This window comes from Narcine bancroftii, chromosome 3 (genome assembly GCF_036971445.1).
Source record: "Narcine bancroftii isolate sNarBan1 chromosome 3, sNarBan1.hap1, whole genome shotgun sequence".
NCBI classification, from domain to species: Eukaryota; Metazoa; Chordata; class Chondrichthyes; order Torpediniformes; family Narcinidae; genus Narcine; species Narcine bancroftii.
Window position 1 is genome coordinate 362,034,402 of NC_091471.1, and position 27,900 is coordinate 362,062,301.

General features: G+C 42.5%; 2 protein-coding genes across 11 annotated transcripts in view; one reads left to right on the forward strand and one right to left on the reverse strand.

The window, feature by feature from the left end:
* arsg (arylsulfatase G) overlaps window positions 1-27,900 on the reverse strand; it is a 139,351-nt gene that overhangs the window by 58,520 nt on the left and 52,931 nt on the right. For 2 of the 6 annotated variants that reach the window (XM_069930076.1, XM_069930071.1), the window contains exons 2-3: window positions 7,915-8,207; window positions 2,776-2,963 (exon numbers count right to left, since the gene is read on the reverse strand). In XM_069930076.1, the coding sequence (XP_069786177.1) occupies window positions 2,776-2,963; window positions 7,915-8,135 (409 nt within the window). In that variant the 5' untranslated portion in view covers window positions 8,136-8,207. Of the gene's footprint in view, window positions 1-2,775; window positions 2,964-7,914; window positions 8,208-23,484; window positions 23,611-25,371; window positions 25,513-26,498; window positions 26,904-27,900 lie in introns of those variants that run through there. The other 4 variants (XM_069930073.1, XM_069930075.1, XM_069930072.1 and 1 more) reach the window with 4 other exon arrangements.
* The window catches only part of LOC138759517 (monocarboxylate transporter 7-like), a 49,085-nt gene continuing 47,623 nt past the window's right edge, over window positions 26,439-27,900 (forward strand). For 2 of the 5 annotated variants that reach the window (XM_069930065.1, XM_069930066.1), the window contains exons 1-2: window positions 26,439-26,721; window positions 27,752-27,883. In XM_069930065.1, the coding sequence (XP_069786166.1) occupies window positions 26,454-26,721; window positions 27,752-27,883 (400 nt within the window). In that variant the 5' untranslated portion in view covers window positions 26,439-26,453. Of the gene's footprint in view, window positions 26,722-27,502; window positions 27,708-27,751; window positions 27,884-27,900 lie in introns of those variants that run through there. The other 3 variants (XM_069930068.1, XM_069930069.1, XM_069930070.1) reach the window with 3 other exon arrangements.

Here is a 27,900-nt window from a genome sequence, read left to right on the forward strand (position 1 = left end):
GCAACATTCATACATTCAATCAACTAACCTACAACAACACAAATCAGAGGGTTGACATTGCATGTCGGTGCCATGATTCACGAGAACACTGCAAAATCCATGCATGGGCAAGGAGCAGAGGGAGAACACTGGCATGTTGAAAAGGTTATTCCCCTACCTTGACCTTTCAACATATCTCCGGTGTCCCTTCCCAATTATTTTACAGATGCATTGTACTCTCCTATTTGGATGCATCCCAACCCAGCATGAGAACTGCTCTGCCCAAGAACGCAAGAAACTGCAGGGAGATGTGAATACTGGTCAGGTCATCACACAAACCAGCCACCCCCGCCACCCACCCCCCCCCCCGACCCCCAACCACCATCCACCTCCTACTGCCTTGGGAAAGCAGCAAACATACACATCCCCATGACAGTTACAATTACTTCGCCCCCAACCATCAGGAAGAAGGAAAATGTTTGAGAAAGCAAACCTTCAGACTCAAGGACAGCTTCATTCTTGTGAATACCAGACTCATGAATGGATCTTTCATTGGTAAAAGATGATGACATGTTTTGTTTTTTTTCCCTTTAACCCTATGCCCTGTACTTTTATCTTACATGGCACTATACCTTGCAGTTTTACTGTAATGCTATCCTCTGTACTTTTGCTTTACTTTGCACAACCTGTTGTACAGATGTTGACTTTCTGGATGGCACACAAAACAATTTTTCACTGTATCTCAAGACATGAGAAAACAACCTTTTCAAACATCCATCATGAAGGGAGAGATCTTGTCATTAACTATCACATGATCTGTTGAGGAGCAGGAGTTCAGCCACAGACTCACATAGAATGGAACAGACTCTTCAGCCAATTTGATCTTGCTGCAACCATCACTATTAGCTGTTGGATTTTTTTTAGGCTGTGGAACCTCTGGCTATCCAACTAGATGTAATTTTAAATCAGCTTCCAACTGCACGAAGGCAACCTAATATGAACATTGTAATAAAGGACAGAGACTGCATGCAATCTAAAAATGGCAAGAGTTTTACGCAGTTGGTAGAAAAATGGATGTGCAATTTAAAGAATGTTAACAACTATGCTATTCCTATCCAACGAGGGATGTTGAATTTGTCTCCATAGTGCTGTGACATAGATATGGAAAACAAAAAATAGGTGCAGAAGTGGGAATTCACCAGAACTAGGTCATGCTCCATCATTCAATATTATATTCTTGCCCTCTTCACTTATCTCTTGATGTCTTTTGCATTTAGAAATATATTCAGCTTGTTTGTCCCCATAGATCTCTGTGGAATTCTTCCGGATCACCATCTTCTGACTGAAGAAATTTCTCCTCATTTCGTTTCTTATACCGGATGAATATCAACATAGAATTAAAACATTCCAAAAGGTCACTAACCACTTTGGATTGTTTCTGCTTGTCTTGAAATGAAAACTGACAATGGCATCATTGTTGCATCTATGTAGGTACTTAGGAGATTGACCTCCATTCCCATGATAGAGAGGGCACCTTTTATGGAAAAAAACCCAGAAATTTTGGAGGCACTCAGCCAATCTTGCATCCTCTATAGGAGGCAAAGATATATGACTGATGTTTTGGCCTGAGTCCTTCTTCAAGGTATAAACAGAAAACAGGAAGGCATCTGAATAAAGACTGAAGAATGGCAGGGGGAAAAGTGGACACTATGAGAATGGCTGAGATCCTCCAGCATTTCTGTGTTTTTACTACAATCACAATGTCTACAGACTTCACCACCTTTTATGAAAGTCCATACAAATTTGGTACCTGTTTCGCCTTTCTTCTTTGCTATTGCTTTCTTTGGTGAGGGTGGGTGCAAAGAGATTTTGCATTTCATGTTGGATATCCATTAACCTTCTATTGTACCAAACCCTCTTAAAATGCAAAGCAGTGGAACTTTTGTGCAACCTGAAGAGCTGGTGTATAGATTACATTGCTTCCTGCCTCTGGCTATTGATTTTACCCTAGAGTCATAGATTTATACAGCATGGAAACAGGTCCTTTGGTCCAACTTGCCCACGTTGACAAGTTGTCCAGTTGAACTCGTTCTATTACCCTGTATTTGACACATATCCCTTTAAATGTTCCATACCCATGTACCTGTCTAAATTAATTTGTAACTGTCATAATTGTACCCATCTCTACCACTTCCTCTGGTAGCAGGTTCCATAAACACATCATCCTCTGTGTGGAAAACGTTGCCCATAATTTTGGAATATCAATTTGTTTTAATGTCGGAAATAATTTGCCTCCCTGGGCCCACTCAAAAAAAATTGTAAATGTAAAAAGGAAGAACTGACATTAAGGAGCTTTCTCAACTGGGACCTTCACTGAGCTGGTGGTGACCTTTGATGGAAGAGAATAAAAAGAGGTGAAGCAAAAGAGAGAAAATTTTATATCAACACTTCCAATCAGTCACAATGTATTTCAAATTCCAATTTAATTATTCAAGGCAATAGATATGAGACCACATTTAGTTAAAGTAAGTAAAGAATAAGAATTGCACTTTACAATATGCTTGTGTTGATAAGCAAATTTTCATTCCTTATTACAGTTAAGGAAACAAAGAGTAGTGTGGGCACAGAAAGTCAGGAAATATTTGTATAATTCACTGGAAACGGAAGATGCGAGGACTGTTTAATTGTAAGGATTGGCAATTAGATGACAATGTGTTATTACCTAAAGTAATGTAACTCGCAAAAGTACTGAAGAACTGGGGGCGATTGGAGAAATAAGAGCAAAACTATAAATACCAATGAGTGCTGTGGAGTAATTGGCTTCCTTTAGAACATCCGCCAATGTAGTTTCATTTAGTGGTAAGCCTGCAGTTGAGGTTACAGCAAAATTATGGGTGACACCATTCCGTAAGCCTAGACGGCCCGTCAATAGTGAAGCTCGAGATGGTGAACAAGTTGACGCAGCAGTGTGAAAGTCCTCAAATCTGAAACAAAACAGGAATAATTTTACAAATAATCTATCAAAGGACACGATAGAAACTCTCTTCTTATTAACATCTGGTAGTTTCTTCAGACGGACAGTAAAAGAACAGACCCACAATGCACCAAAGTGCTGGAGAAACTCAGTAGGTCCATAGGAAGCAAGGTATATAATCAATGTTTCGGGCCTGAGATGTTTGTCAAGGTATGAACAGAAAGCAGGCAGGCACGCAAATACAAAGGTAGATGGAGGAGGGAAGAAAGGAAAAGGGGAGAACCACGGATCAACAGGCAAGAGATCATAGGTGGCTATGGGTGGGAGGGGAAAAGGCTGAAATGTTAGTGAAATACCTTTGCTTCCAATGGATGCTGCATGACCTGAGTTTCTCCAGCACTTTTGTGTATTGCACTACAATCACAGCATCTGCAAACCTTCCTGTTAATGTCCCACATAATGTAGTGGATTTATTACCCCCATTACTTTCCATTCAAAGTAGCAGTGATTGTGCATGTTACCTAGAGCTGTATACATTGAATGAGAGAGTTTTATTCATACTCAGTTATCCATCTCAGCCATTGTCTTAGACAAAGTATAGGTTCAGAGGGAAGCTGAATTTCATTTGTGGCAAGGAATAACCTGACCACTGTGAGAGTACAGATTCTATCACCAATGTGTACATGTACAGATTGTAGTGTAGGGTGACTGTGATTGGCTGAGAGCGTAGCCACATCTACTAGCAGGTCTTAAAGGATTGCTCCTAGCCAGACCAGGTCATTCTGGATTGGTCGACCTACGTGTGATATGCTCCAGTCTTTCAGTTAATAAAAGCCTTGGTTTGGATCAACAAGTCTTTGGTTCTTTCAACATGCTCTACAACCACATCTTAGTTATATTTGCACTGGTGTCTTTGTTGTTTCAGAAAGCTTATGTAAAATTTTGTCCTTACATTTAGTAACCTGCCAACTTCCTATGTGCCTGAACATAACAAGACAAATACAACCTCCTAACTCTAGGTGGCTGAACAAAGCAAGACAGGTGCAACCTGCAGCATTTCGTTTGCGTGATTGAATTGTGATAAGGTACAAGTCTTCTCAGAACTAGGCAACTCCCACAGGAATACAACAGCCAACCAACAGTTGGTATTCAATCAAACACAAGGTGCTGCTGTACATGGCGCAGGTGTGACCCATCCCCCGCACCTATGCCCGGACAGTCACCAGGGCAGTGTTTAGATTCATTTGGGGCTCCAAAATGGACAGGTTGAGAAGGAGCACCATGTATAAGTCACCGGAAAACGGTGGCAAGGGCATACCCAACGTGGCGCTCATCCAGATGACCACCTTCATGAGTGGCTGCATCAAGCTGTGCGTGGAACCAAGGTACGAGGGCACCAAGTGCTGCTACGTGCTGAGGGATGCTCCAAGGCTTGGTGCAGCCAACACGAGAGCACTGTGGGGAAGGAATACAATTTAGAGACCACCCCCCCCCCCATCCATTACCAGACTCTGAAGGGCTGATACTGAGGGGAAGCTCCTCAAACCAAGGGGAGAAACAACAAGGTGCCATAGGGTGGTGACTGAGTATTAAGGCAACAATGTTAAACATGGAAGGTACATCAATGAGATGCCTGACAAAATGTAAAAAGTTTTTGAACAGCTTCTCCTGTACTGTAAAATATTTCCTCGATATAAGATAATTGACACTATGTAAAAGTTTGTAAATATCTTATTCAATAGGATTGAAATTAAGTATGTAAAGTGTGGAACAGCTTTTGGTTTTATATTGTACATAATTTATTGTGAATAAAGTTTATTTTTGGAAGAAAATCTATCAAACACAAATTGGTTTTAAGGATTTCTATTTCAACAGCTGGCAGCAGAACAAAGCATGATGGCAAGAAATAGGAGGAATAAAAGCACACAGTAAATGCTGGAGGAACTCAGCCAGTCTTGCAGCATCCATAAGCGGTAAAGGTATATTACCAAGCCTAAGCCCTTCTGCAGTCATTGGAGTGAAGATTGGGAGAGAAAGGAAAAGAATGGGGAAGGAGGAATCTGGAGCAAAAAACAAAAATAAGAGGAAAGGTGAGAATTTATTTTAGCAAATATGGGGGATTCATACATTGTTTATTAATGCAAGTAAAATTGTGGAAGGACTAAAGTTTCTCTAAGTTTCATGCAATGCTCTTGTACCCAGTTGGGAGGGACCACACAATGGTTCTAAAATTATGTCATAGCCAACAGCCATATGTAATGGATTCTTTTCCTGTGCTTCATTTTTATCTCTGGTGTCCCTCAAGGAATTATTCTTGACTCCTTTTCTGCCCACCACTTTTACACTGACCATTTTGTCCAGCTATATTCATCCCATTTGCTTGCATTTGGTCAACACGCCTTGTCTAAGTGCCCAAGTGACTCTTAAACATAATGATTGGATCTGACTCAACCACTTCCTATGGCAACACATTCCAGAAATTAACCACTCTCTGTGTGAAAAACATTCATCTCAAATCCCCTTTAAGACTCCTTCCTCTCACTTTAAACCTATACTCTCTGTTTTTTTATATCCTCATTATATTTATATGCCTCATAATTTTATCAGGTCACCCCTCGGTCTCCTTGCACCAGGAAAAACAAACCCAGCCTGCCTAATCTCTCCCCATCATGAAAATCCTCCAATCCAGGCAACATCCTGGTGAATCTCCTCTGCATTCTCTCCTGTTATATTCTCACTGGGGATAGTTTCTTCCCCTTACCCTTGGTCCTGATGTAGGGGCGAGATCTGAAACATCGATTTTCACCTTCCAGCCTCCACAGCTGCTGCTTGACACATTAAGTTCTCTCAGTGTTCTATTTTCGCATCAGTTATTGAAAATTTGGGAAAGTTTCATCATTTGAAGGAGACTGCACAAATTAGTAGGCATATTTTGTGAGGAGAAAGGGGAAATGTATGCCAAGGATAACCTGATCCATCAACAAAAAGAATTGATTTTTCTTTCTGGCCATGGAATAGGGCACAATTAAACTACTTAAGATAGAAATTCTGCCTGATAAAGCACCATTGAAAGAGGATGGTGAGTCACTAAAAAGCTACAGTAATACAAATGGTACATTAATTTTCAACAGAATAAATTATAAAATACGTCATCGGTAGAAGTGTCAACAGTGAGAATAGCAAGTAACCACAGCGCCTGGGTTCAAAGAGATTGGCTGTTGTACACTGAGGACAAGAATCCCCATAAGAGAACTTTGATGTGGAAGATGTAGTCGAATTCCCCATCAACCGAGAAGAGATGAAGCACAACAGCCTTTTAAGTCACCTGAGATAAGCCTGTCAATTCTCTCGTCTATATTTTAACTTCATCCATCTGTTGCATTATTTCAGTGCTGATATTCCTACACAAGGGGAAATCTGCTGCATGTAAACATCATCACTTGTCAAAAGACATTTTGGGGAAAATAATTTCTTCTTCTGAGTCAGATCCAGCTAGAAGCTGATTGGAGGAACTTCATATCATATAGACCATTCTGCCTCACAGGAATGCCTATGGGTCCAGTGAAGGGCCTCTGATATGATCGGCACATTGTGTAGAACAGAAAGAAACATGATTGTGATTGGTGGAGGCCCCATCCTCTTCCCAACCATTTTCGGAATACCCATCCCAAACCTTGCTTCCATTATAAAGTTAGAAATGAGTATATTCACTGTTGGAATATACAAAGGCAAATCTCTCCACACCATTGAGAAAATTTATATGAAACTTTCCCCTTGGAGAGAAGCAGCAATCATCGAGGATCCATGCCACCCAGGACATGCTCTGTTCTTGCTGCTGCCATTGGGAATGAGGTATATGAACCACCAGGTTCATGAACAATTGTTACCCCTCCACCATCAGACTCCTAAGGACTCTTACTTTGTACATTATTTATTACTGAATATTTATTTATCTGCATTTGCACAATTTGTTTACATTTCTTTCTCTGTTTATATTTCTATCCTTTGTATACACATCTTTTTCTTGAGTAAAGTTTACACTACTGAGAAGTAGAAATTCTGCCTGGCCCACAGGAAAAAGAACCTCAGAGTTCTATGTGATGTCATGTATGTACTCTGATAATAAATATGAACTTTGAACTATGACTGCACTTCAAAATTCCTGTGAAAAAGCAGTGCACACCTGCATGCAGCAAGACCGAGATGCTATCAAGCCAGGGATTGAACAATGACTTTCCCGTAACTGCCAGGCACAAAGCCACTATGTTATGCAATACCCTCCACTTTTCAGTTACATTGCAATGACAGGAATGCTCTTTCTCGGTGACTTTCAGGAAAAATTGGTTCACTTGATTGGCAGCCCATTACATTCCCGAACATCCACATGACACACTTAAGCAGAGGCCTGGACAAAATGGAGTCCATTCATGCACTTGGGCTACTCATAAAGCACCTTCTAAATCCAAGACCTTGACCATTAAGTATAGGATAGAGATGCACAGAATGACTGCCACTAGCCTAGATTCCACTCTAAGTCTCACAGCTTCCTGTCTTGGAAAATTTCACGATTCATTCATCATCACTGGGTTTAAAACCTGGAACATCTAAAAACATGTTAGGAGAACCCAGGTTTGTCAGCATCGTACAAGAGAGGTTTCAATTAATTCTGAGGTCAGTAATAAACTAGCAGGACTTTCCACTGATCACAAAAACCTAGGCCATCATCAGTCAGGTGACTGCATGGAGACCTTAAGAGAGCTCTTTTTTTTAAATGATGTGCTGGATTGGAGCATATCTATGAGAGAAAAAAAGCATCCTATATGTATGGTCCCATTAAACTGGAAGCATAATTACAACATGTGGTTAATAAGAACCTAAGCTGTCAATAACCCCATGTCTCTCTCCTTTCATTGTCCTCTCACTTCTCTTAGCTCCTATTTTCCCTTCCCCAACTTCCATACCTCATTCCGACCTTGGCCATCTTGTCCAGATTTGGAGTTTCTTTGGTCAATGGCCAGTTTGCACCAAGATCTCCCCATCCAATGTCATCAGCCAAAATTATGATGAAGTTTGGCTTTCCATAATGGCTTCCAAATTGAGCTTCAGTAAAGTCAAAGTTGCAATACATGAATCCACTAATGATTGCAGCAGTGATGATGACCAACAAGTAGAACAGTTCCATTTCCTGAGGTCAAAGTTTTCCTTGTTATTCTCAAAGCTTTGCAATCATTGCATCACCATTGTTTTGCCTTTACTGCAAAAACAAAAGAATTCTCATGTTAAAATTCACATTGGTCAACCACAGTTATGAAAGGATAATGAGTATTTCAGCACAGGCCTGCTCAACTAAGTGCATTGTGTCAACACTGGGTCACAATTGAAGCTAGTTAACTATGGCATTATGGCACGGCTAGTAGAACCACTGTCTCACAATGCCAAAGACACAGGTTCAATCCTAATATCAAGTGCTAACTGTGGGGTTTATATATTCTGTCATTGCGTGGTTTCCACTGTATACTCCATCTTCTTCCCACATCTCAAGGTCCTGTAGGTTGGAAAGTTACGGTGGGTAAATTATAGAATTTGGGTGAGCATGGGAGGAGGGGGGGGTGTTAATGAGATTGTGAAGTGAACAAAAATTGGAATTAAAGTAGATAGAATTAGTATAAATAGTTAGTTGATGGTTGGTGTGGATTTGGTGAGACAATGAACATACCTTCTTGATTCTGGCACGTTTAACCCTTTGGACTCTTGCCATTTTTAACCTTTCAATATATATTCTCAGACTGGGTCCATGGATAAACCACATTCTGAACACCAGTACAAACCAGCTGGTGGTTGGGTATAAAAGCAGTCCTGGAAAATGGGGACACGGAATATATGCCCTTGTTGGTAGTCGCTGAAAACGGACATGGAGTCCAAAGGGATAAAGCCAATTTTTCAGTTTCATTCAGAAGTTGCCATCTCATAGTCTCTTAATCTTACAATTACACAAAAATAGGATTAATACATGATATTAAAAAGAGTGTACCAAAGTCGCGGGCATGATAAATTAACAGGATGAAAGCAAACCAAGAGATCCTTAATGAGGAGTTTGTTAATGTATGGCAAATCCACTACAATGAGCTAAACGTAGTCATGTGCTGAAGAGAAAAGAACTTGAAATACGATTGACATTTAAATACACTTTAGATAGAAACATTTTGAAATGAATTTGAGAAAATAAATCTACAATGCATTCAATATCATAATAAAAGTTTTTTTTTTCTCTTTTTCGGGGTTTTGTTAAGGAGGAGGGGATTGGGGTTTTCCACCATCATGTATAATGGACGACACTAATATTTGATTATTGTATTTCATATTTGGGTATGATGGATAAACATTTTTAAATACAATTTCCAAAAAAATTTACAATAAACATCTCTATAAAATATATACCCTGGACCCTTTACTATACTTCCAGTATAAGTTGTAAATTTATACACTCCTTGATATTAATTTGCTAACCGGTAAAATAAAGCTTTACTATTTTCCTTCTCATGTCATTACAATATTTTCAACATCCCCTCCCCTCTCAGCCTCTCTGTTGCGTGAATATAACCTTGAATATTTTCATATTTTTGGTCATAATTAAATCTTCAAATGCCTGCTGACATCCAATTCAATCAGCATTCCAAAAATTCCACAGCTTCAAAATTCTTTTAAACTTCAATGGACATTTCAACTTTTGCCTAAGTAAGTCTTCCACTAAGTAATTACAACCTTTATCGGTTTTGCATTTAACCCCTGCAGATAAAGAAATTCTGCTTCGAAAGACCAATCCATGATGCTGCAGGACCTCAGCAAGCTAAGCAGCACCAGAAGCTGGAGAGGAATTGTTAATGTTTTGGGGCGAGACCCTGCATCATGACAGAGTAGACAGAGAAGACCGCCAGGATAAAAGGAGAGAGGAGAAGGAGGGTGAGGTGTGAGACAGCAGGCAGCAGTAGGTGATAAGTGGACAGGGGAGGGTTGAGGAGCAAAAGGAGCCACATTGGGGGTGGTGGTGGGAGGATCTGTGGGGAGGTGTAGGTAGGAGACAAAGGCGATGAATCCTAAAAGACAAGCACAAAAGAGGCAGACGGAATCAGGTAGGGGTGGTTCAGGTGTCTGATTTTTGGCATTCCAGAAGAAGGGATCAGGCGCAAATGCTGATCGCCTTTTGCGTTCAGTGGAGGCTGTTTGACCTGCTGAGTTACTGCAGCACCTTTAAGCACTACTTTAAACCACAGAATCTGGAGATTTCTTGTTTACCCACATTACAAGCAGTTTATAGTGTTTCTGCGTTTTTTAAAGAAATGGGTCACACAAAGCTAAAATGTCTGTGTTATTTTAACAAATATAACAAGCATTTTGTAATACAGTACATTGCTGGGAAAGCAATATCGTAAATGTAGAAATCGTCTAGCAACTCTAGAAAGATTGCAGCAATTTATTTACTGCCTCATTTTTGTCTTATGTCATAATTTACAGGAAACACAGATATGACCATCTTATATCCATGGTACTTGCATGACTGGTCCAGTAAATTTCTGGGCAATGGTAATTCTCTCATATATTGATAGTGGAAGTTCCAATGATACTCAGGGCACTGAATGCCAAAGGAAGGTGATTAAGACTCTTCCTTGTAAAGAGTATGACTGATTTAGAGTAAATTAACTCTTTTAATGAGATCCTTCGACATTGGCATTGGCGCATTTGCTGGATTAAAAAAAAATTTCTTTGCTTCTCTTCTTCCAATCACTTTAAATCTGTGTCCCCTCATTTTTGATCCAACCAGCAAAGGAAACAGGGTGGATCCACCTAATACAACTGAATCAATTCTCATGATTATTGAGATTGGTCGTTGATTAGGATTTGTGTGGCAAGGATTTTAATGGGATCTTCAGCTCAGCTCAAGCATTTTCCTTTACAAGTAGTTAATTTGGAAGGTGCAATGGTAAGTTTGCATAAGCGTACTACGTCACTCATTTCTACAGTGCATTGAGTTGACCTCCTAACCCTAACCTATATAGTGAAGCACTGCGGTACTTAAAAAGAAACAAAATACAAGGTGCATTTTTATACTTGTTTGTTGAGAACTACAGGAAATTTAGTTTGGACTCATACTGATAAAGTCATGGTGCAATAAACAAAGCATATCATTCTGTCAACATGCAAAAAGCATTGATGATTATAAGTAATCTGCATTTTTTTGGCATGTTCTCTTTATTGTAGATATTATTGTATTGTAGATATTATTATATTGTAGATATTGTAGACAGCTCCAAGAAAAGTGTAGAGAACAAAACAAAGGACTCTACATCACCTTTGTTGACCTCACCAAAGCCTTCGACACCGTGAGCAGGAAAGGGCTTTGGCAAATACTAGAGCGCATCGGATGTCCCCCAAAGTTCCTCAACATGATTATCCAACTGCACGAAAACCAACAAGGTCGGGTCAGATACAGCAATGAGCTCTCTGAACCCTTCTCCATTAACAATGGCGTGAAGCAAGGCTGTGTTCTCGCACCAACCCTCTTTTCAATCTTCTTCAGCATGATGCTGAACCAAGCCATGAAAGACCCCAACAATGAAGACGCTGTTTACATCCGGTACCGCACGGATGGCAGTCTCTTCAATCTGAGGCGCCTGCAAGCTCACACCAAGACACAAGAGAAACTTGTCCGTGAACTACTCTTTGCAGATGATGCCGCTTTAGTTGCCCATTCAGAGCCAGCTCTTCAGCGCTTGACGTCCTGCTTTGCGGAAACTGCCAAAATGTTTGGCCTGGAAGTCAGCCTGAAGAAAACTGAGGTCCTCCATCAGCCAGCTCCCCACCATGACTACCAGCCCCCCCACATCTCCATCGGGCACACAAAACTCAAAACGGTCAACCAGTTTACCTATCTCGGGTGCACCATTTCATCAGATGCAAGGATCGACAATGAGATAGACAACAGACTCGCCAAGGCAAATAGCGCCTTTGGAAGACTACACAAAAGAGTCTGGAAAAACAACCAACTGAAAAACCTCACAAAGATAAGCGTATACAGAGCCGTTGTCATACCCACACTCCTGTTCGGCTCCGAATCATGGGTCCTCTACCGGCACCACCTACGGCTCCTAGAACGCTTCCACCAGCGTTGTCTCCGCTCCATCCTCAACATCCATTGGAGCGCTCACACCCCTAACGTCGAGGTACTCGAGATGGCAGAGGTCGACAGCATCGAGTCCACGCTGCTGAAGATCCAGCTGCGCTGGATGGGTCACGTCTCCAGAATGGAGGACCATCGCCTTCCCAAGATCGTATTATATGGCGAGCTCTCCACTGGCCACCGTGACAGAGGTGCACCAAAGAAAAGGTACAAGGACTGCCTAAAGAAATCTCTTGGTGCCTGCCACATTGACCACCGCCAGTGGGCTGATAACGCCTCAAACCGTGCATCTTGGCGCCTCACAGTTTGGCGGGCAGCAGCCTCCTTTGAAGAAGACCGCAGAGCCCACCTCACTGACAAAAGGCAAAGGAGGAAAAACCCAACACCCAACCCCAACCAACCAATTTTCCCTTGCAACCGCTGCAATCGTGTCTGCCTGTCCCGCATCGGACTGGTCAGCCACAAACGAGCCTGCAGCTGACGTGGACTTTTTACCCCCTCCATAAATCTTCGTCCGCGAAGCCAAGCCAAAGAAAAGAAAAGGATATTATTGGCTGACAACGTGGATGTACAAGATTCATGTTGTGTAATGCATTGTGATATTGATATAGAATGGGATGTAGGCCAATATAAATGGTGTTATTGTGCATGGGAAGAGAAAAAAGGAGCAGAATCTTTCATCTTGGTGTCCAATATAATCCACACTTAGGATATTTTCATGCCAACCATCTGACTTTAGTGGGCATGGAATGACAAGACGGTTTCCATTCATATTATCTCAAAGTTCCATTGGTTATTCTTTCTACTGCCACAATATCTTTTTCTAGAAATTATCAAGGTTTATATATTTAAACTTTGGGTTAAGAGAGTAGTGTCTGCACATTTTTTTTGGTTTTCACTCAAATTTCAATTTTATATTCAAAATGTTACTGTTATTTTAATCCCATGGATTTAAATTTTTACCAACAAATTCATTGTACAGTAATTTCCCTCATAAATTTTAAGAATGAACTATCCTGCCTTTACAAACTCTTTCCCTTACTTCATCAAAGAATGATGTTGATAGCATTTTTGGTTAAATAGGACTTTTTGGCATTTTACAAATGTATTATTTGCTGTGCTGTTTTACGGATTATGCTATTCCATTTTTTTTGCTAATTTTTAAACTGCTTTTGAAAATATGCTCATTGGAGCAAGAGATTTGGTGCTGGGGAATGCATTTCAGGAATTCCTTAAAAATTAGCATTTTCCAGTTTGTAAGTAATTTTGAATTTTCACAGAACCATCCCTCATTTCCCAAATAAAATGAATTGAGATTCAAGGGATTTTCTTGACAGTGAAAAATATTGTCACATTACAGAACATAAGAAGGAGCTTATACAGTAGTTAATTGTGTTTAAAACAAAATCTGTGATGTAAACTAAACCTGCAGTCACAGCTAAAAGCACAATACGCTTAAAAACATTGCATTTGCTGAATTTCTATGCATTTTGGTCTTTGAATATGGGACTTAGTTGAGGTTAGAACAATGAGCAATGGTGAAGAGTAATCAAGGTATTGGAGCAGTGAGAGAAAATCCCACAGAACTCCCTTCGGAGGGTAAAGGAGGACTTCTTCAGGTTAGGCATCTGTCGAAGAGATTTCACAGATAAAAACATGTAAGTCTGCAGATACCATAGTTGAAGCAAAAACAGAATGCTGGAGAAACTCAGCAGGTCAAACTGTGTACTTTATATAGCAAAGATAAAGAAACATAACCAACAGTTTGGGCTTGATGAAGGGCTCAAGCCTGAAACGCTGATGTATTTTTATCTTTGCTATATAAAGTACACTGTTTGACCTGTTGAATTTCTCCAGCATTGTGTTTTTATAGCTGTATGAAGTCCTAACTTCATACTGAACACCCTGTCCAATGAAGGCAAGTGTGCCAAACACCTTCTTCGCCATCCCGTAAACCTTTCAAGGAAATATGCACTTGTATTCTTGTTTTCTCTCTTCCACAACACCTTCCAGGCCTCTACCATTAATTGTGCAAGTCCTGCCTCAGTTTGACTTCTGAAAGTGCAGCCCATCACACTTGTCAAAGTTAAATTCCATTTGCCATTTCTGAGCATCCCCCATCCCAATTGATCCATGTCCTGTTGTAAATTTAGATATTCTTCCTGTCTCCCCACTACACCACAACTTTTGTTTACAAGTCATGTTAACTTCATTGTCATCCAAATCATAAATATAGATGGTAAACAACAGTGAACACAGCACCGGCCCAATGCGGCACACCATTGGTCATAGGCCTCAAATGAGAAAAGCAAATCTCCATTTCTACCCTCTCACTCCTTCCACTAAAATAGTTTTGAATGCAATTGACCAACTCACCTTTCATACTATTCGTTATATCTTGATTATGCAAAAACTGGTCAAGGTTTGGCATGGGTCATTATGTTTCATAATTCCATTCATTTACTGTGTGTAATGTGGAGGGTCATGTGACTTATTTGGCCAGTGCCCAATTGGAAGTCACCTCACCTGCCATTAAAGGTCAACTCCACCCACAGGTGAGGCTACCTTATGTTTGGCTCTTGGATATATTACTTTGTTTGGGCATATCTGAGCTGGCCCCTCCAACTGGCTGCAGCATAAAGCCAACTATGTGAAGCTACTCTTTCTTTATTCCCCTTGGGAACAAACCCTAACTCCAATCCAGGTTTCAAGCCATAGGTGATGTGAGAGAGACAATTGTAAGGTGCCTGCTGGTTCAGGGGCTATTGTGGGGCATATCTGAGAAAAACTGTTGTGCCTTGCTCATTATTATCAGTGTAATTTCACTTTGTGATTAATCGGTGTGCCATGACTGTTAGTGGGTGAGGAATGGTGAGTACTCAGTACAACAAATTTGCTGCATTTGGGATTGTTTGAAATTAAAGTACCTTTAAAGAAATTGCTCGAGACAAAAATTGAGAACAAAGAACATTTATTACTACAACAATGCAAAGTTGGGTGCTTCCCCTTACCCTGGGAATACACACACATACTGGGGCTCACCAAACTTTTATACAGTCAATTTCAGTATCAGAGTGTCCTCCCCCTTACATTCTTCTGCCCCCTGGATGGGTTTGGCATAGGTAATCCTTCCTGCCTACGTGCAGTTTCAGTACACTTGGAGGACCAGGGGGTATCCTGTGGGTGTCCCATCATGTCATTGTCCTTATTCACACCTTCCTGATTCTCGGGGCTACAATCTCTTGGTATGCGGAGTTGACTCATTCTATCTAGGGTTGGCTAATTTCATATGTATAAATCTGTGTATGGTTAGCTAATTAGATATGTAGGACTTGGTACTTCTGTCCAGGGCTAGGAGACCCTTATCTGATCCAGACTACCTCAACTTCCTACATTCTATTGTTCCTTACCACTCCTTATCTTAGTCTTATGGTCTTGTCACAAAGACTAGAAGATTCTTATGTTAATCGTGCTGACTCTGCTTTCCTGCATCCTAACCCCCAAGCTTATCCTGTTTGTACTGGTTACAGCCATTAACTGATGAACTTTAGTTTCTTCCATGTTCATAATTTTAGATCAATTTTCCCATCTCTCACAGGATGTATAAAGAAAAACGATGAGCCAGCATACAGAAGGGAGATTGAAAACTTGGCTAAAAGACATCGTGAAGAAAGCACGTCAACACCTCTACTTCCTGGGGAGTTTGCGGAGGTTTGGTATGAACACCAGAAACCCAGGCAAATTTCTACAGGTGTATGGTGGAAAGTGTGCTGACCAACTGCATCATGGTCTGGTATGGGGACACCAATACTCTTGAGCATAAAGCTCTGCAAACGGTAGTAGATGCAGCCCAGGACATCACAGGCAAAATCCTCCCCACTATCATGAACATCTTCTATCGGAGAGCAGCAGCAATCAAGATCCAAACCACCCAGCACACACTCTGTTCTCACTGCTGCCATTAGGATAGAGGTCTAGGTGCCAGAAGACTTGCACCACCAGGTTCAGAAACAGTTGCTACCCCTCCACCATCAGACTCCTCAACAACATATTCAATTAAGACTCATTTAAGCACGCTTGTGCATTTTATTGATTTTTAAAAATTCTCTCTGTATTGCAGTCAGTTTGTTTACATTCATTATCTGCTTACAGTTTCTTTATTTGTTTACATGTATATGCTGAGTAGTTTTTTTTGCATTACTGTTTCGGATTGAGTTAATAAAATTATGGTAAAATATGTCTTTAAAAGCTACAGTTTGTGGGGAGTTAGTTTAGGTATTAGTAGAGGGACACTTCACAAACAGATATTCTTTGGCTTGGCTTCGCGGACGAAGATTTATGGAGGGGGTAAAAGTCCACGTCAGCTGCAGGCTCGTTTGTGGCTGCCAAGTCCGATGCGGGACAGGCAGACACGGTTGCAGCGGCTGCAGGGGAAACAGATATTAACATTTCACAAAAGACATCTCATTTAAAACATATGAGCTATGCCTAAGGTGGAGCCTAGAAGCCTACAGTGATTCAGTGATTTGCAGAGACAATGGAATTGCTTTGGAAAGGACTTCACAAGTAGGTGTTAATTGGACTGATGTAATGGAATAAATGGTCTATTGTTCAGTGGTTCCCAACCTTTTACTTTCCACATACCACTTTAAGTATTCCCTATGCCATAAGTGTTCTGTGATTAATAAGAGGCTGCTTAAGGTGGTATGTGAGTGGAAAGAAAAAGTTTGAAAACCACCGTTTTAATCATTCCAAATTGATTCGTTATGTGCACAGTTTCATAACTCCAAAGGAAATCGGCCAATGACAAATTTTCTCAAGCAAAATATTTCAGTAATAATTGGGTCGAGAGCAGTGATTCTCAACCTTCCCTTCCCACTCACAAACTACCTTAAGCAATCACTTACTAATCACAGAACACTTATGGCATAGGGAATACTTAAAGTGGTATGTAAGTGGAAAGTAAAAGGTTGGGAACCACTGAAAGGAACAGATGTCCAGGCTCTGAAAATTATTCTGGTGCCAGCAATCCAAGACTGGTTGAAGTTTGCTGTTCTAAGAGGGGTCATGTGGTTTTGCAAACAGAGAAGGGGTGGGAGGGGGGGGGGGTGAACATGATTCTTGAGAGAGAGAGAGAGAGAGAGAGAGAGAGAGAGAGAGGGTCAGATTTGCAGCAGGAGTTGGTGCTGGAGGCTGCAAGAGTGGCACTCCTGCTATAAGATCCATTTTGAAAATGGGTTTTGAGCTCTGAGTTCAGCCTATTCTCAACTCTTGTCGTCAATTACAAGAAGAAGTGGCCGGTTAATGTATTTCGGTAATAGCAGAAAAAGAAGAACTCTGTGGTACCCTGGAAGAAGAGGTATCTTTTGGAAAACACAAGAGGGGTCAAGTTTCTTTGCCAAGACACTGAAGTGGCTAATTGAAGGAGATCAGTTTGTGTGTGTGTGTCCAACAAACATCTCTCTCTGAAACCAACAGAGACCTCCCTTTGCGGTAACAACTTAAGTTAAAGCACAAGTGCCTGGTGAAGATCATAAATGTTAAATTCTGTGCACAGTATGAAAATTGCCTGTTACCAGTTAACTTGGAGAAGCAAAAAGTGAATAATTGGACATTGAAATAAAGAACTTTCATGAACACATACACATTATATACACATAGTAACAGTCAACCAGTTTACCTATCTCGGCTGCATAATTTCATCAGATGCAAGGATCGACAACGAGATAGACAACAGACTCGCCAAGGCAAATAGCGCCTTTGGAAGACTACACAAAAGAGTCTGGAAAAACAACCAACTGAAAAACCTCACAAAGATAAGCGTATACAGAGCCGTTGTCATACCCACACTCCTGTTCTGCTCCGAATCATGGGTCCTCTACTGGCATCACCTACGGCTCCTAGAACGCTTCCACCAGCGTTGTCTCCGCTCCATCCTCAACATTCATTGGAGCGCCTTCATCCCTAACATCGAAGTACTCGAGATGGCAGAGGCCGACAGCATTGAGTCCACGCTGCCGAAGATCCAGCTGCGCTGGATGGGGCACGTCTCCAGAATGGAAGACCATCGCCTTCCCAAGATCGTGTTCTATGGCGAGTTCTCCACTGGCCACTGTGACAGAGATGCACCAAAGAAGAGGTACAAGGAGTGCCTAAAGAAATCTCTTGGTGCCTGCCACATTGACCACCGCCAGTGGGCTGATATCGCCTCAAACCGTGCATCTTGGTGCCTCACAGTTTGGCGGGCAGCAACCTCCTTTGAAGAAGACCGCAGAGCCCACCTCACTGACAAAAGGCAAAGGAGGAAAAACCCAACACCCAACCCCAACCAACCAATTTTCCCCTGCAGCCGCTGCAACCGTGTCTGCCTGTCCCGCATCGGACTTGTCAGCCACAAACGAGCCTGCAGCTGACGTGGACATTTACCCCCTCCATAAATCTTCGTCCGCGAAGCCAAGCCAAAGAAAGAAGAGTAAGTTAAAGATTGATCTTATGAAGTTTGAAGAAAATTAAAAGCAACTTTCGTCTCAGTGAATATCTGTTATGGATTTTGAGTCCTCTGAGCTCGTAACACTGTCAATAAGTGGTAATTCTGTTTGGCCCGCAGAAAAATAATCTCAGGATTGCCTGTGGTGATATCATGTATGTACTCTGACAATAAATGTGAAATCTGAAAATTTCCTAGTCACTTTAGCAAAAGGGACCTTGGCTCATTCATGACTTTTACCTCTGACTCTTGGAGTTAACCCCCCATTTTCGACCATCTTTAAACTTGGGTTTGGACTTTTGATGCTTGTGCCTTAACTCACCTCAATTTTCAACCACAACTCACGACAATTTAAGAATTGTCAATCTTCAATCCATTTAGTGCCTTCTGTAATTCCTTTTCTAAATTTCTCCACCTCTTAATGTGGATTAAGGTTAAAGTCTGATTTGAGAGTCTCATGAAGTGCCTTGAAATGCTGAATGTATTAAAATGCCAAAATATTTTTTTTTTCAAATTCAGAGCACCCAAATCCTAGTAGGGGGCCTAAACATTGATTGATGAGACAAGATTGATATCCCCTTCAACAAGACCACAAGCAGCAAGTTAATTAATGATCTTAACAAGCAGGAAGAAATGAATCTTATACCCATAAAATACATTAATCTTGTTCTAGATGGATAGGAATTGACAGAGCAGCACAAAACATGAATGTACAATCAATTAATGAATTATACATCTTTGGCTTGGCTTCGCGGACGAAGATTTATGGTGGGGGTAAAAAGACCACGTCAGCTGCAGGCTCGTTTGTGGCTGACAAGTCCGATGCGGGACAGGCAGACACAGTTGCAGTGGTTGCAGGGGAAAATTGGTGGGTTGGGGTTGGGTGTTGGGTTTTTCCTCCTTTGCCTTTTGTCAGTGAGGTGGGCTCTGCGGTCTTCTTCAAAGGAGGTTGCTGCCCGCCAAACTGTGAGGCGCCAATATGGCACCAATAAATACCAACCTTCCTTTTAAAATTGTAAGAAATCAATTTACCTATTCAGATGTAACCTTACTAAAAAACTCTAAAAACTTATTCAAAGAAAAATTTCTCTCCTTAATCAAACACATGAAAGGGGTTTTATCAAATTAGTTGCCCCTTTCTTTATCATTGGTTGGTCGAATCAACTCTATTAAAATGAATATATTACCTAAATTTTACACCTTTTTCAAGCTTTTATTTCTGTCTTTTTTTGATTCTCTTGACTAAATCTCATCTTTTTAATATATGGAAGAATAAACATCCTCGCCTAAATAAAGTTCATTTACAAAAACTTAAAAAGAATGGAGGTTTAGCCTTACCAAACTTTAAGTTTTATTATTGGGCAGTCAATATATGAAATCTTACATTTAAGTTGGATTATATTAACCATAAAGACTGTCCAATATGGGTCTCTTTGGAATCTAATTCTGTTACAAAATTTTCTCTTATTTCACTTCTTGGATCTTTACTCCCTATATCTTTACATAAATTAACTAATAATCTGATGGTTAAACATACTTTGAGGATCTGGATACAATTTAGAAAACATTTTGGTTTAATGAGATTTTCTCTTTCTTGTCCTTTTTTTCTAATTATTTCTTTAAACCTTCCATAATTGATGTAACTTTTAAAGAATGTTATAGATTGGTCATTAAATGTTTTATTTGTCATGGGGAGTTTCACTTCTTTTGAACAATTTTCAGTTAAATATGGGCTACTAAATACTCATTTTTTTCCATTATCTCCAGATGAGAGATTTTTTTTACCATCTCAATTACATATATTTTCTAAGAGGATAAAAGGATTTATTGATGTAATTTTTAATTTACAACCTTTCTATAACAGTTCAATATCTTTTAATTTCTGAAGAAACCTGGAATGTAATTTTCCAATTGGTTAATACCTTATCTTTATGAGCCCGCCACTCCCTCCTACAATTTAAAGTAGTCCATGGGGCTCACATATCCAAAGTCAAACTATCTCGTTTTTTATGCGGATGTATCTACTCATTGTGATAACTGCAACAATGGAGAGGCTTCATTCATTCATATATTTTGGAGATGTCAGAGTCCTGAGAGATATTGGAATGAAGTATTTCAAACTTTCTCTGCACTTTTATGTTAATTTTAAATCTAATCCCTTAAATGTTTTATTTGGTATTGTTGGAGAGAATGATATAACCTTAATGACATCTGATCTGCATGTATTAGCTTTTATTTCTCTTACGGCTAGGCGGACGATGTTGCTCAGATGGAGGGACATTGCCTACTCATGCCTAATGGCTACATGATGTCATGTCATGATTACATTTAGAGCAGATTACATGCTCAATTTCTGATTTGAATACAAATTTTCAAACACTGTGGCATCCCCTTTTGAATTACTTTCATAATCTTTGATTTGATATGAAGGTAGAAGTGTTGACTAATGAGGTAAATTATCACTGATAGGAATTCTGTTTTTTTTGGGGCCAAATTCTTTCTTGATAGTAGTTTTACATTTTATTTTTTTAATAATAAAATATTAATACAATGTAATTTGCTTGATTAAAATGTGGGGAACCTTGGATCAAATGATATGATTTAAGTGTAATGTATCTTTTTGAACTTTAACATATGAACTCTGTATTTTTGGGCGTGAAATTTCAATGGTAATGAAAATATTGAAAAAAAATCCCCATGAACATTTAAATAATTAAAAATGAATCTATTTAGTCAACTTATTTTGCCATTTTTTTCCATGCTTCTTGCCTACCAGCCCATATGATAATGTTTTCCTATCAGCTTTAGTTATGAATTTGCATCTTTTTCTTCTTCTGTAAGCTTTGAACTTATTATCTGTGTAACATGCTGTCCTCTGGTCCCCTTTCATTCAGGTCCTCGTCATCTCAAAAAACCAACTCTATGAATCAGTACTCTTTATTTCCCAACACCCCTTTACTCTTTATTCTGAGTTTTGGCTAGTTTGGATGTGGATTGAATAGCCTTGGGCTACACATTGTTTTATGATTCTTTTTCTCCATCTTTGATTTTGCCAATCTCTCTGTCTTTTTCCCTCATCCATTTTTCTTGGCTTTCCTCCATCACATTCTCTTCACCCCTCTTTCTCTATCCTTGCCCTTCCCCATTCTCCAATTGATTCTCCCAATATCACCCCCTCCCTTCCAGCAATCTCTGTGGTACTCCCATGGGGTCTTGTATTAAATAGCTGTTTATTGTAAATGTAAAAGTCAAGGCCGTTGTCTGCAATCCTGGATGTTGCCCTAGGGACTCTTACCACACGGTGCACAGCAACTTTCAGAAGGAGATACACAGGAGTATCTGAGACAGTACCACAAGGCTGAGAAACAGCTTCTTCCCACGGGTAGTGAGACTGTTGACCGACTAATGAACTTTCACATGAACCCTCCGAGACTCTACTATTGTATTTATTAAACATTTATTTTTATACATGTATATTTGTTCTGCATCATCTATCACTTATCTGTATGTGTGTTATGTCTGATTGTGTGTTTTGCATGTTTTTGCATCGAGGACGGGAGAATGCTGTTTCATCGGGTTCTCCTTTGCAATCAGATGATAAATGAACGATAAGTAGAAGCATGAGTCCCATGCATTGGTTAAAATAAGGGAACAGAAGGAGGAGATTGTAACTTAAACCCAAAACCAGAGAGGTGGGTGGTGTGAAGGACAAGATGTGACATCTGACAGCCAGGAGGAAGGGAGGGAGAGTAGGAGATGGGGAAAGGGGAGAGGGATGCTCTCTGGCAAGACAAAAAGCAACTGGAGGAAACTATTGTGAAACTAAATTCTCATTTGTAATTGACCTGTGCAATTAATATGTTCAGCAAGCTAACAAGGCAAGTATAAATTAATCACATATGTTAAGGATAATTAACCTAGAACCAACTGCTACTTATTTGCATTTATATATTCCAGACATCAAGCCCTCTGCATCCTTCAACTTTGCCCCTTTAGCCCAAGAATGCACAATTGAATGGATATAGTAAATAACTAGTGTAATCATTTACCAGCACATCTATATCGACTACATAAAACATTAACAAATCTCTCTCTCTGTCAAGACTTGTCCATTATTAAAGATTTATCCTGTCATGCAAAGATAATCTTTAGTTCCTTTTTGTTCCCCCAAATCTTCCCATACCTAAATGATCAGTCTCTTTGTACCCCCATCCTCCATACAATAGTTCTCAAACCCCTTAGTTTATTTTTTAACAACAGACCAAACCAGCCCTGCTCCACATAGCAGAACTTGTTCTCTTTGACTCATTGTACTTTCTCCAAGTCAAATGAGTAGCCATTGGTACCCGTATGAGTGCCAGCTATGCCTATCGCTTTGTTGGGTCTACAAAGGCAAGACTCCTCAACTCTTCCTCTACTGCATTGTTGCTGCCTCATGGCATGCGCCCACAATGAGCTCGTCATCTTTATTCAATTTGCTGCCAACTTTCACCCCAACTTCAAATTCACTTGCTCCATCTCCAGCGACACTCTCCCCTTTCTTGATCTCTCTCTATCTCCAGCTCGGGAGACAACATTTCTACAGATGTAATTTTACAAACCTTCCAACTCCCACAACTACCTTGATTATTCTTCTTCACACACTGTAAGGATTCTTTACCTTTCTCTCAATCCTCTGTCTCCGTCTTATCTGCTCCCAAGAGGAAACCTTTCTATCCAGATAATCAAAAATGTTCTCCTTCTTCAAAACGTGTGGTTTCCCCGCACCACCATTGGCCACACTTCACTTGTAAATCTGCGGGAGTCATGTGGTGTTCTCACTCAGGATTTCTCTAGAGAGACTGGATACAGACTGGGAGATCACTTAACTGAGAACCTTTGTTCTGTCCGCATCAGTGACAGGAATCTCCCAATGGCCAAACATTTCAATTCTGAACCTCACTTCTGTGCTGATATGTCTGTCCACAGCCTCATGCACTGCCAAACCAAGACCACCTGTAAATTGGAGAAGCAACACTTAATATTCTGTCTGGGAACTCTCCAACCGGATGGCATTAACATCACTTTCTCTGAAACAACTCCCTGTACTCCCTTTCTTCCCCATCCTCTTGTCTTCTTTCCTCCAGCTCTCCACCCCTTCCACCATTTTATGTAGCCACCTGTCTACATTTTGCTTATACCTTGATGAAGGGCTCAAGCCTGTAATGTTTGTTTATGTTTCTTTATCTTTGATATGCATCGTACACTATTTGACTCGTTGAGTTTCTCCAGAATTGTGTTTTTTTCTTTTCTCTTCCTAAACCTTTTCATTTCTCTTTCACCAATAAACACAATGGTCTAATGGACTTCTTGGATGCTAAAACTGAGACCATCTTTTCAACTCTATCAATTTCTGCTTTAAATCACAAAAATCTGTAGACACCGTGGTTGAAGTCAAAACACAAAATGCTGGAGAAGTTCAGCAGTGTCCTTTAAATAGCAAAGGCAAAGATTCATAACCGACTTTTTGGGCTTGAACCCTTCATCAAAGTATGATAAAATGCCGCAAGGCGTCCGAACAAAAGAGTGTGGGGGGAGGGGAAGGGGATGGCAAAGGCAGGAGATGATGGGGGAGAAAGGACAGAGGGGACAGCAGCAATGAGGGCAGGGAGGGATGGGAGGGTGGGTGGAAGAACGAGAAAGACAGGAAGGGGTAGGGGAAAATAAAGGCGAGCAGGTTTAATAATGGAAAGCAGTAAACATGGCTGGAGAATGCCCAGGTGGAAAATATTCCCCTAATCTGCAGGTGGTCAGGGTAGAACAGTGCATAAGGCCATGTGAGCACGGGAGTGTGACCCGGAATTGAAATGGTTGGCCACTGGGAGGTTCCTGTTGTTGCAAATGGAGAGGAGGTGCTGAGCGAAGTGATCTCCCAATTTGCGACTGGTCTCGCTGATATAGAGAATGCCACAAAGGGTGCACTGGATGCAGTAAATAAGTCCTCTGGATGTACAAGTGAAGTGATGCTTCACTTGAAAGGTCCGTTTGGGGCCCCGGACTCTGGTGATGGAGATGTGGTTGCAAGTGTTGTATCTCTTGCGGGCACAGGGGAAGATGCCGGGATGGGTGGGGAGGGATGAGTACACGAGGGAATAAGGGAGTGGTCCCTGTGAAAGGCCGAGAGGGGAGGAAAAGGAAAAATGTGTCTGGTGGTGGGATCCTGTAATAAGTGCTGGAAATTCCGGCGGATAATGTGTTGGATGTGGAGGTTGGTGGGGTGGTAGGTGAGACTGAGGGAGATTCTATGTTTGTTGCATCTGGGGGCAGAGGGGCTAGGGCAGATGAGTGGAAAATGGAGGAGATGTGAGTGTGAGCTGAGTTGACAGTGGTGGTGGGGAAACCACGTTTGTGCAAGGAGGGAAACATTTCAGAAGAACTGGACTGGAAGACCAGTTCCTCTTGGGAGCAGATAAGACGGAGACAGAGGATTGAGAGAAAGGTAAAGAGTCCTTACAGTGTGTGAACAGATGCAGTGGAGATGGAGACCAAGGGAGAAGGGGATGGAATCCTTGCAGGGGACAGGGTGTGAGTTGGAGGGTTTGTAGTAATAGGTCAGTCAGAGAGATCCAGAAAGAAGAGAGTGTTATTGGACATGCATCAGGTGAGTTTGAGATCAGGGTGGAAGTTGGTCACAAATTGGATGAAGTTGATTGCAGGTGCATGAGTCAGCCCCGACGTAGTCATCGATATACTGGAGGAAGAGTTAAGGGATCTCACCTGTGTAGGCTTGCAGCATGGATTTCTCCTCAAAGCTCACAAACAGGCAGGCATCGCACTTCCTCCAAATCAAAGGAATACCCATGGATTGAAGTGGAATCAAGGGTCTTGGGTGGGTGATGGAGAGTCATGGAAGTGAGCCTGGTGGCAGAGGTGATGGAAGAAGAGTTTGGCATCATGGCGTGCACAGAATTCATTGAGGTGTGGGCAGAGGGGAATGGAGGTGAGTCACACTCCCACATTTGGATGTCTATGGTCTTGTGCACTATCCCACTCTAACCACCCTCACATTGAAGGAACAGCACCTTATTTTCCATCTGGGATGATCATTGATCTTACTGCTTTCCATTAAACCTGCCGGCCTTTTCTTTCCCCTCTCCACTTTACTGTCTTTCTAGTTCTCCCACCCACCCACCCACCCAACCATTGCTGCTGTCTCTACTTATCCCCTTCTCCACCCACTCTTTTGCCTGGCAGCATTTTCTCAGACCTTGAGAAAGGGCTCAAGCCCAAAACGTCGGTTCTTTGCGACATGATGGACACGGCTTGACCTGCCGAGCTTCTCCAGCATTTTGTGTCTTGAGCTTCTGCTTTCTTCTCCTTTATTCATCCAGAAGACAATAATCGGACAAACCCCCATCCTCTGATTTGCTGCCCTGCCCTTCACATTATCCTCTCTCCTCATCCTTCTTTTGAAATCCCTTTCTTGCTTCTATTTCCTCTCAATCTGCCTGGAGCCTGAAATATCATGGCGCTTTGCATCTCAAATCTCTCAAGCATCGTGAATTTTAATCGCTCCACCAGTAGGAGCCGTCTCAGTTGCCAAGGCTCTGAAGTTCAGGGTTGTATTTTTGCTTAAAAAATCAATACCACCTTTCTCCAAGACTATTTTTTGACCACTGTCCTGTGTTTCTACGTCTCAGCTCTCCAATGGGTCTGTGCCAAGTTTTGGGGCCTGACTCTCATATTGAGGGGGGACCTTGGCTTAGTTCCAGGGACTAGAGAAATGCAACATTGAGGGTGCCTGGCTTTCTCTTTCCCTGCAGGCTTGAGCTTTGACTTCGGACCACCTCAGGCAATGGATGCACCGGGGGAAGGGGGTGACATCTACCCCTGCGGGTCCTCACCTCTTCTGGGGAGTGGAGGAGAGGGCGAGCTGGCGGAAGAGATTGCATTTCAACGCGCATCTTGCACAACTTCCTCGTTCGATCGAGAACCGTGTATCGATCCAGTTTCTTCTTGCCTTTAACTGGAATGGACCTGTTTCACCCGGCGGCGGCGGCGTGCGCGCGCGCGCTCTCGCTGCGGAGAGGTGGCTTGCAGCCCGGGAAGCGCGCGGTCGCGTGACGGGTTCGTCCGGGGGGGGTGGCGCGCGGCGCACGCGCTCCCTCCCCTGCGCTGGGTCGGCGGCGGGGCGACACCCGCACCGCGAGGGGGAGGCGCGCTCGCGCTCGCCCCCGCCGGTGCCCCGTGCGTGAGCGGAGACCGGCTGGAGCCGGTCTTCCATCGTCCCGGGCGAGGAGCGACGTAAAGTAATGGGATGGGGAGAGAGAGGGGGGGGGTGGGGAGAGAGAGGGGGGGGTGGGGATGGGGAGAGAGAGGGGGGGGTGGGGATGGGGAGAGAGAGGGGGGGGGGGATGGGGAGAGAGAGGGGGGGGGGAGGGGGTGGGATGGGGAGAGAGAGAGGGAGGGAGGGGGTGGGATGGGGAGGAGAGGGAGGGAGGGGGTGGGATGGGGAGGAGAGAGAGGGGGGGGATGGGGAGAGAGAGGGGGGTGGGGATGGGGAGAGAGAGGGGGGGTGGGGATGGGAAGAGAGAGGGGGGGGAGGGGGTGGGATGGGGAGAGAGAGAGGGAGGGAGGGGGTGGGATGGGGAGGAGAGGGAGGGAGGGGGTGGGATGGGGAGGAGAGAGAGGGGGGGGGATGGGGAGAGAGAGGGGGGGTGGGGATGGGGAGAGAGAGGGGGGGTGGGGATGGGGAGAGAGAGGGGGGGTGGGGATGGGGAGAGAGAGGGGGGGGTGGGGATGGGGAGAGAGAGGGTGGGGGTGGGATGGGGAGGGGAGAGGGAGAGAGAGGGAGGGAGGGGGTGGGATGGGGAGGAGAGAGAGGGGGGTGGAGTGGGGAGAGAGAGAGGGAGGGGGATAAAAATCTGGCGCAGAGTCGCAGCGAGTGCGACCCAGGGCTCGGAGAAGCGGCGACCTTGGCAGTGGACGCGGAACCGTCCACTGGCAGCGTTCAAACAGTCAACCTGTCGGCGAGGACAGGCGAACAGCCCATGTTTCCGTGCAGGCACCGGCTGCGCTTTTCGCTCTGCACTTGCCCTGGGCTGCGAGAAAAGGTGAGCACTTGGACTGCGGAGAGTGAACCTTCATCCCCTTTCAGGTCCCCCTGGAGCATCCGCTCGAGGAAGCGCCGGTCTGTGGGCTGAAGTTCTCGGCAAAGCTCCACTCTCTTCCCCAGTTTCAACCTCTCGCTCGTCGCTGGGCTGGAGATCCGACCGGCTGCCTCACAAGGGTGAGCTATGACCCCTC